This window comes from Grammomys surdaster, unplaced genomic scaffold, assembly GCF_004785775.1.
Source record: "Grammomys surdaster isolate TR1022 unplaced genomic scaffold, NIH_TR_1.0 126131, whole genome shotgun sequence".
Lineage (NCBI taxonomy): Eukaryota > Metazoa > Chordata > Mammalia > Rodentia > Muridae > Grammomys > Grammomys surdaster.
Window position 1 is genome coordinate 1,702,396 of NW_021620939.1, and position 9,153 is coordinate 1,711,548.

At 45.6% G+C, this 9,153-nt stretch overlaps 1 protein-coding gene across 2 annotated transcripts in view; it reads right to left on the reverse strand.

Annotated features, from left to right (window-relative positions):
- Window positions 1-749: 749 nt before the first annotated feature.
- Bfsp2 (beaded filament structural protein 2) overlaps window positions 750-9,153 on the reverse strand; it is a 51,859-nt gene continuing 43,455 nt past the window's right edge. For both annotated transcript variants that reach the window (XM_028756789.1, XM_028756790.1), the window contains 3 exons: window positions 8,738-8,869; window positions 2,399-2,619; window positions 750-986 (listed from right to left, as the gene is read on the reverse strand). In XM_028756789.1, coding sequence (XP_028612622.1) covers window positions 983-986; window positions 2,399-2,619; window positions 8,738-8,869 — 357 coding nt within the window. In that variant the 3' untranslated portion in view covers window positions 750-982. The remainder of the gene's footprint in view (window positions 987-2,398; window positions 2,620-8,737; window positions 8,870-9,153) is intronic.

Sequence of the window (9,153 nt, forward strand, 5' to 3'; positions counted from 1 at the left end):
TGGTTTTAGAAACACTGAGAGCCTGTGGTAGAACACAGGTGGCGGTTTCAGTTTGAATCTGAGGGCAGGAGAGTCTTGCCTGTGTGGGAAGCAGATGCATGAATATATTTGGCCGGCCCCAGCCTTGAGAGGGCTGTCGTGGGGGCTGGCATGAGGATCCCAAAAAGAAATTTTGAGGCTGCAAGTGGGTGAGCAACCACAACCTAATAAGTCCCTGATGGGTTGAAACTGGTGGAGAGGTGCTATGCCACAGGCAAACGAGATGTGTGTGTATAAATATGCATACGGGACATTCATGAGGCTGGAATGCCCTGTGTTGCCTGTAATTATGGTGTGTTCAATAAAGCAACAGACTGATCCCTGTTCTGGCAAAACTCACTTGTGTGTGTGTGTGTGTGTGAGACATTTGCATGTGACCAGGATACCTGTCAAGTGCAGAACTCTTGAATGAACAGCATTTGTGTGTTGATAAAACCAGTCTAGTTGATCTTGAGGCAATGGTGAGGGCTGATGAACTCAACATGTTCAACATCCCTTCCAGAAGCATCTAAGAATGGCTCCCAGTATAGGAGACTAGGATAGAGTATATGCTTAGCATGCATGAGGCCCTGGGTCCTATCCTTTGAACCAACAAAACAAACATGCTCACATACACATAAAATAACAACCCAAATCCCCAAAGAGGCCCTGGGATCTGCAGATAGAATAAAGGGTTTCTGAACCGACAGCGAGTTAACCACAAAATGGCAGACTGAGAGCCGCACGCGAAGTATTTATTCAGAGAGGCCTTGGTTGTTCAAGCTACAGACTACATAAATGAGAGCAGAAGGGCCCTCTCCACTCCCAGGAAGCCTTCCAGCTCCATCTGAGACAACTAGGGAATCCAGCAGCGACTGAAGTTCTTCAAACATCATCACTGGTGGGCTGCTGAGGAAGGCAGAGTTTTCTTTGTGAAAAGAGGAAGTCGTTTTTGTTTTTCCAATTAGCTGAAAAGAAACACACGTGACTCAGAAGCGACAGAAACAGAACATCAGTAAAGATACTACAGTAGGAGTGTGGGAAAGGAAACCATGTTCTGAGAAAGGATTTGGTCTTTGGAATAAGACAGTGCCAAGGTTCGAACCCCTGTTTTGTGGTTTGATGGATTTTGGACAGATGACTTCCAGAACTCTGGGACGTGAAGTCCTGCCAGTAACTGGGGGTGTGTGATGCTCTGGTGGGCACAGGAGAGAATGATGGCGGCCAGGGTTAGGACATGTGCACGGTGGCCACTCAGTGGGTGCTTATGTCCTTGAACTACATTCCACCCCCTTACCCTCCATGTTTATTTAAAACAACGTTATATATTCACTCATGCACGCAGGAGTCTGAAGGATTTAGTTTTGAACATCCGGCTTTCATATTCCACAGAAAGCAACTGGACAAGAAGACAGTTGGGGGAGAGGTTTTTCCACTTGAAAGGATGGGGTAGACGGTTTACAGGTGGCTCTGTGGTCGTTCATCCCAGCAAAGCAATGCTATGCTCTTTGAAAGAGGGCCAGGAAGCCCGAGCTCTAGTCCCAGAGTTGCTTCAACTTCTGTGTGTGACCATGGACACCCCCCTACCCTGACTCCACGTGGGCTTTTGCATTCTCTCTTGAGCTGTGAGAGGTTGGACTATGTGATCCCTAAGTTGTCTTTTGTACTTTATTTATTAGTATTTGTGTGTATGTATATGTGTGTGAATGCACACGTGTAAATGCTCACACACATATACACACATGCCACGGTGCAGAATAGAAACAAGAGGATGGTTTTGTAAAGTCAGTTTGTCACAAAAGGGACAGTGGCCAACTCCACCATCATTCCTGACACCTTGCTTGTCTTCCCTATAGAGTCCATATTAAACAGCGTTTTCTTGGCACCCCTGTAGACCTGTATGCCACTCAGATAAGAGAAAGTCGACAGGAAGCCTCCTCAAAATGTTTTCGAGTAGGGCTGGAGAGACATTGGCTGTTCTTCTGAGGACCTAGGTTCAATTCCCGCACTCACGTGGTAGCTAACAACTAGCTAACTCCCGTCCCTTCTGATCTCCACGTGTACAACACAGGTGATCCACAGACTTACATGTAGGCAGAACACCCACCCATAAAATAAAAATAAAAATAAATCTCAATAAAAAAAAAAAGGGTTAAGAGTTGTTCTAGAAAAAGTCCTTTTGTTTCTCCCTGTTCTGGTTTTGAGTGAACTGTGATAGCCGGGGTCATAATGAGCCGTTTTATGCAGTGCTGGGGGTGAAACCCAGGGCCCTGTGAAGCCTAGGCAAGCATTCTCTTTACTGATTCAGCCCCACCTCCCATGCCCCAAGTGCATCCTTCCTGCAGATAAGGAGGAACCGAAGCACATCACACGTCCATACTCGCTCTCCTCTCTGTCCAGCAGGGCGTGGTAGGATGCCACATCGTTCTGTAGCTGGCTCTTGCATGCCAGCAGGTGTGCCTGCTCCTGCTGCTGCTGCTCTGTCTCTGAGCGGATCTCTGCCAGCTCTGCTTCCAGCCTGCCCACTACGGCACCCAGGTTCTGCAGTTCCATGTCATGCCAATGCTGGGCATCGTGCAAGGTGTTTTCTAGGCCTCGTTTCTACAAAAGAGCAAAGGTCATCAGCGTGGGCTCTCCAGGTAGGAGCTATGTGATTGACCTGTCCTGCCCATTTTTCTGATGTTGTCAACACCATAGAACAATAGAGGTCAGTCTCAGTGGCCCTGGGGAAGAGTAAGAAGACAACACTCTGCTTCATGGACTTTTTGCAGTGGGCAAGAGGGAATGGCCAGGGAGCAGCTGAAATGGATGTGTCTGTCTGTTACCTCTCAGTGTTTTTCTGTGATGTTTAATAATACATCTTTGTCAGGTCCTCTCCTGCTGCTTCTTGGTGAGTTTCTACTGCCTCACAGGAAGCTAAAGAACCTCCAACAGGGATTCTAGGTTGGTGTGTCTGATGGCTACTTCCCTGAGGTTGCTAGATTTCCGTTCATGACTCCTGCCTTGGTACCAACAGCACAGGTGTCTACCACAGCTATGGGTGTTTCAGCTGGGTGGGAGAAGATGCATCCCAGACTTCTCATACAGCACGGCCATGTATGGATTCTGAGTCCCAGCTTTTACATCTCCTGTGAGGTTTTCACATTCATGCTGCCTTTCTCTCCCAACACTGTGGCCTGGGATTGGATGTTTATCACCTGAGGTCAGCCCAGTGGCCTCTTTGTGCAATACCCTGCTTCTAGTTTCTGCCCTTCCTACATTCTCCACACAGTTCCTATAGTGCCTTGGCTAAAGTACACATCTGGGTTTCTATCTCCTCTGCTTAACCATCGCATCAGTATGTGATACCCAGGGACCCGAGTATGGTTCCTATGGCTAGCACTGTCTTTCCATTTCATCTTCTAGTCTATAGTAGTGTCTTGGAAGCTTATGGGGTTCACAGTGTTTCTTTTTTTCCCCTTCCTCTTCTTTTTTGAGAAAGTGTCTCACTGTATACCTCTGGCCACTTACTATGTAGACCAGGCTGGCCTTGAACTCACAGAGATCCACCTGCCTGCCAAGTTGCTGGGATTAAAGGTGTGCAGCATCACTATATAAAGCTACATATTGTTTCTTTTTTCTTTCTTTCTTTCTTTTTTTTTTTTTTTTTGGTTTTTCAAGACAAGGTTTCTCTGTGTAGCCCTGGCTGTCCTGGAACTCACTCTGTAGATCAGGCTGGCCTCGAACTCAGAAATCCGCCTGCCTCTGCCTCCCAAGTGCTGGGATTAAAGGCGTGCGCCACCACCGCCCGGCTACATATTGTTTCTTATACCTACACTATCCCTCTGTCTCTCCAGTATTCTGAGTTGGTTCATTCCTACTCACCCCCAAGCTCAGGTTCAGGGGTCACTTCTCTAGGAAGCCTTCCTTGATGCCCCTCAGTCCCTACTATAACCAGGTTGGGTTAGGAGCTCCCCTATGTTTCCATGGCTCTCCAAGCATATGCACATCTTTGAACTTACCACAGGCATGTACCTTTCTCACAAAATGGTGAAGCTAAGAAGAAAACGGGTGTCTGTACTCTCAGTGCTAGGCAAGGGCCTATGCAAGCCAGGTGTTTGGTACATATGTGTCACCTGGATGAAGGTGCCTGCTACATGGTTATGTTCATTGTCCTGCTGCTTTCTTCCATCAGACTGAGGACTCGTTTCTTCTCATCTTTCTGTGTACTGTGCCCTAAAAGCTAGCACAGGCCAGTCAGAAACTAAGCATCAGTGAGCCCACATTTAATAGCTTCAGGTATAGTGGCCCTAAAATTTAGTACCTGGCTTTGAAGAAATTTTTTTCTTATTATATTTTATATTTATGTTATGTGTACGTGTATGCCTAAGTGTATGTCCATCGCATGTGTGCAGAAGCCCACAGAGGTCAGAAGAGGCGTTGGATCCCCTGGAACTGAAGTCACAGGCGTTGTGAGCTGCTATGTGGGTGCTGGGAACAGAATCTGGGTCCTCTGCAAGAACAGCCAGAGTACTTAACTGATAAGTTATCTCTTTAGCCAAAATTGTATTATTTTTAATTGTGTGAATTCATGTGTGTCTGAATGAGGGTATGAATACATGAGTGTGGCACCTATGGAGACCAGATGAGCCTCTGGAGCTGGAGGAATTGGTGGCTATGAGTTGCCTGACATGGGTTTCAGTAATTGAATGTGGGCCTTCTGCAAGGATAGCATATGCTCTTAAATGCTGAGCCATCTCTGCAGCCTTAGTAACTACCTTTTTTTTCTTTTTTTTCTAAAAAAGATAAGAGTCTCACACTATAGCTTTGTCTGTCCTGGAACTCACTGTGTAGATCAGGATGGCCTTGAACTCACAGAGATCTGCCAGTCTCTGTCTCCCAAGTGCTAGGATTAAGGGCACGTGCTACGCTGGCTGTGTAACACATAAAAACAAATATCTTTTTTCAAGTTGGGATTCTATCAAATCTTGATGAATTAAATTCATCCCATCCTCCAGGGCATATTTTTAAAAATAGACTTCTGACTGATGTAGCTGAATGAAAGATTCTTGTTGGTCGGGCTGTTAAGCAAAGTCATTATACTAGTTAAATCTTGTGAGTATTCATGTGTGTGGGGGTATACATGTCAGTGTGTGTATATGTGTGTGTGTGTATGTGTGTAAATCAGAGGACAACCTCAGACATTATTCCTTACTGTGCATTTCTTTTTGAGGCAGAGTCTCCCTTTGGCCTGGAAATCACCCAGTAGGCTGGGCTTGTCCTCCCCAATACTGTAATTATGTGATTATAAGGGCATACCACTATGCATGCTTTTCCACTCTCTTTCTCTCAATATGCAGGTTCAGGAGATGGAATTCAGGGCAAGCACTTCACTGACTGAGCTCTTGTCTATAGTTTTTGTTCCATGTTCTAGGTGAGTCCCATGTGGCCTGAGGAGTTTCCTTGATTGACTCAGGGTATTGTCCAGGGGCACACTGATGAGCCTCCTTATCTGATATCCCATGGGCCTTCTATCCCACCCTTAAAAGTCCATGTTCAACATCTTCACCTAACCTCTTTTTTTTTTGGTTTTTCGAGACAGGGTTTCTCTGTATAGCCCGGGCTGTCCTGGAACTCACTCTGTAGACCAGGCCAGCCTTGAACTCAGAAATCTGCCTGCCTCTGCCTCTTCACCTAACCTCTTGACATTCATTCTTTACTCTCCCCCACTTACCCCGAGACACGGTATTACTATGTAGCCCTGGCTGTCCTGGAATTCACTATGTAGACCAGTCTGGCCTCGAACTCACAGAGAACCCCTTGCCTCTGCTGCCTCCTGAGTGCTGTGATTTAAAGGCATACACTACTATTTTGGGCCAAGCTCCTGATGGTCTAGAAGGACATGCTTGGTTCTTCAGAGATATTTGAGTCTGAGCAACTATGACCAAGCTCTTGTTGCAGCTTCTGTAGCCCTAGAGACATGGATAGCACCATTAACACTCTGAGAGGCTCTCTGGGGACTGAAAGAGACTTTGTTAAATTGTCAAATCCTTCAGAAAGTAAGACAGTAATTACTTTTGGTAAATTCTGGGCTTGAGTTCCACTAACTACAGAGTTCAGTAGGCCTAACAGTGCCTGGCATCCAACATAAATGGTATCCATTGGCAAAGAGAGCCGAAAGTCTGGCCAGCAAAGCTGTCTGCCTTACAAGAGTAATGGGCACCACGTAACCATGTATGTACAGGTTGTTCTGACTCAGGATAGCTGGATAAACTGTCTCCTCCCCTTCACCCACTATTCTCAGTCAGTGCTCCTCATCTTGGCTGTAAGACACAGTAGTGAGAACTTTGATCTATTGGAACCCACAGGGGACAGAGCTAGCCCATCTTGGGCTAGTCATGAGCATAGGTGGAATGCCATTGCTCTGAAGTCTTCTGGTTGACATATGAGTTCTTTTTTCCATTTGTACCAACAGTTAGAAGAAGCACGGGGTTAAAGTGAGGTGACTGGGTGGCTGATGATGCCAACTCAGGGTTCCTGAGTTGGTGGTTATAGTTTTGCAATAATAAATTATAATAGATGCCATTTGTTGATTGCTTGCCTGTGTCAGGCACAGTGTAAAAAGCTTGACATACATTATCTAATTAGTCATCCCAGTGACCTTCTGAGGTCAGGTCTATTCTGATCTTAGGATAGATCACATTTCCAAAGGCAGCTGCAGCAATTATCACCATCCTGCATGGTCTTTCTCAAAGTGACCTTGCCAAGAATTAAGGTTCATTGGATCTCTTGTGATTGCTTTGACCAGTAGAATAAGAGATACATGATACTCAGAAATTCTAAAGCTAAGAGGTCAGAGATCTGATCAATTTATGCTCACTCTATAAGGGAAAGAAGGTGCCTCCTCGGAAGGCCTGCTGTAGCAGTGAGATGGCCATGATGCAAGGCTCTCCAAGCTAGCTATATGAAGAGGTCTCGGAGAGCACAGATTCATGATTGAGGAATCGCACATGTGAGCTGAAGAAGCCACTGTGGGTGTCTCAACTTCAGCAGACACCTCGAGGGATAGGGAAGAGCTGTTCCTGCTGACCTCTTCCTAAATCACAGGACAATGGAGCACATGATTCACTGTTGTCATAAGCCACCGAGACAGCAGGTACATAAGACAACTAAAATAGACCCTTAGTAGACAAAGGCAAAAATAGAAGCTTAGAGGATCACATGACCAGTGAGGAGAGGAGCCTGGAGTTCAAGATCACAGTCTAAACACACATCCCAAATTCACAGGACTGCCCTGTCTAGGAGAAGAGTAAAGACAGAGGTAGGGTTCCTTGTGTGGGGGAACGTTCTAGATCTTGCCTCAACTCTGCCTTCTCTATACCCACCAAAAAATAAACATATGAACTCCTATAGTGGGGCTGGCCTCCCCTTTGTCACTCCCTCACATGCTGAGCCTTGTGATTCTTAAGGTGACATCAATTCCTCTACAGAAAGTCACTGAATTCCCTAGGGGGTAGAGGCCATGTGTCTTATGTCCCCAAAGCACTTGATATAGCTCCTGGAACATAGTGAGTTCTTATATATATAGATATAAGATATATCAATATAGATATATTGCTATAGATGTAAAAATATTCTAACATACACATATATGGTCCAACAATGCTCTGGGGTTAGAATGATTGGAGAGGTGCCATATTATCCTAATAGAGCTTCAGTCCAATCCAGACCAGGAGCTTAATTTAGTCATCTTAGGAGGCGTGTGGGGTTGGGTCCAGGATGTCTGTGAATACCTAAATCTATAGACATAACTCTTTTACAGAAATAGATATCATATGTGCATATGATTTATACATTCCTCCTGCATAGTTCCTTAAATCTCATACTGTATCTATAGATGACTTACATGGGATACAATGTGTAGCCCACTATAGAAATGATTAGGTTGTTGTTTAGGGGACACTGATAAAAAAAAAAAAATAGGCTGCACACATGTAGAACAGGTGCAGTGTTTTCCCTGAAGGTTGATTGAATCCACAGATGGAGAAACCATGGATACAGGGCTGACGGTAATTATTTTAATTACTAATAATTAGTAGTTGCAAGGCACCTGCTTGCTAACCACAGCGAGTCTGAGCTTACTGGGCGTCTGAGGTTGGGTGCTCCAGAGGCAGAACTTGAGACAAGGATCTCGGAGCTTATAAACAGTCCTAGGATGACTCTCAGGAAAAGGGGGATTGACTGAGGAAAAGAAGATAGGGCAGGGAAGTTGCTAAGCTGGGATGTAGCCTCCTTGAAAACTGGCTACCACTCAATACCGCTGAAAGCTCTGTACAGCTGTTCCCTCTTTGAAGCTAGTGGATTGGGTTTTCAAAACCATCAGCCTGTCACTGTCTGGGTCAAGGGCATGGCTTGCCTTCTTGGATCAGGAGTCTTCTGTTTGGCTGATGGCAAGTCTCTGAAGAAGCAGGGCAGCTGAGAAGCAGCAGCTGTGAGTGTTAGCAGCCAACATTCCCAGCAGTGGCAGGTAAGGGCTATTTCCACAGGGCCCTGCTGTGTCTAGAACACTTGTTAAGTATGAGTCAGTATCTGATGATGTTCAGAGGTCAGAAAATACTTCAGGCACCCAGACCACATCCTGTGGGAAGGAAGCCCTTTGCAAGCTATGAACTATGAGACATCAAACTGACAGTTGAGAGTTAAACATAAAAACCACCAGGGCCTTCCTTGGCACACTCACCAGAGCCCGTAAAGATTCTGTCTCAGCCTGGAGACTCTGGACTTGGCATGAAGTGTCGTGTAACTCTACACTGAGGGCAGCGGCCAGCTTCTCTTCTTGAGTCTGGGATACATGGACCACCTCTGTCTGTTGCTGTGGAGAGTCAGTTCTCAGGGTGAGCTGGAATGAGTTATAAACTGGAACCCACCTTCATCCTTAGTCCCTTCTAAATGGACTCTCTGCTAGACTAAAAAACACACCTCCCCCCTTTTATAAACCCAATAACCAATTCATATACAAAAAAACTGTTTTGAACCTTTGATGCCTAAAAATAGAATAACATTCAAAAAGATTTACCAAAGACTTGGTAAAGGCTGTAGCTCATGGTAAAGTACTTGCTTAGCATGCATACGTCCCTGGGCTCAACATCTATACAT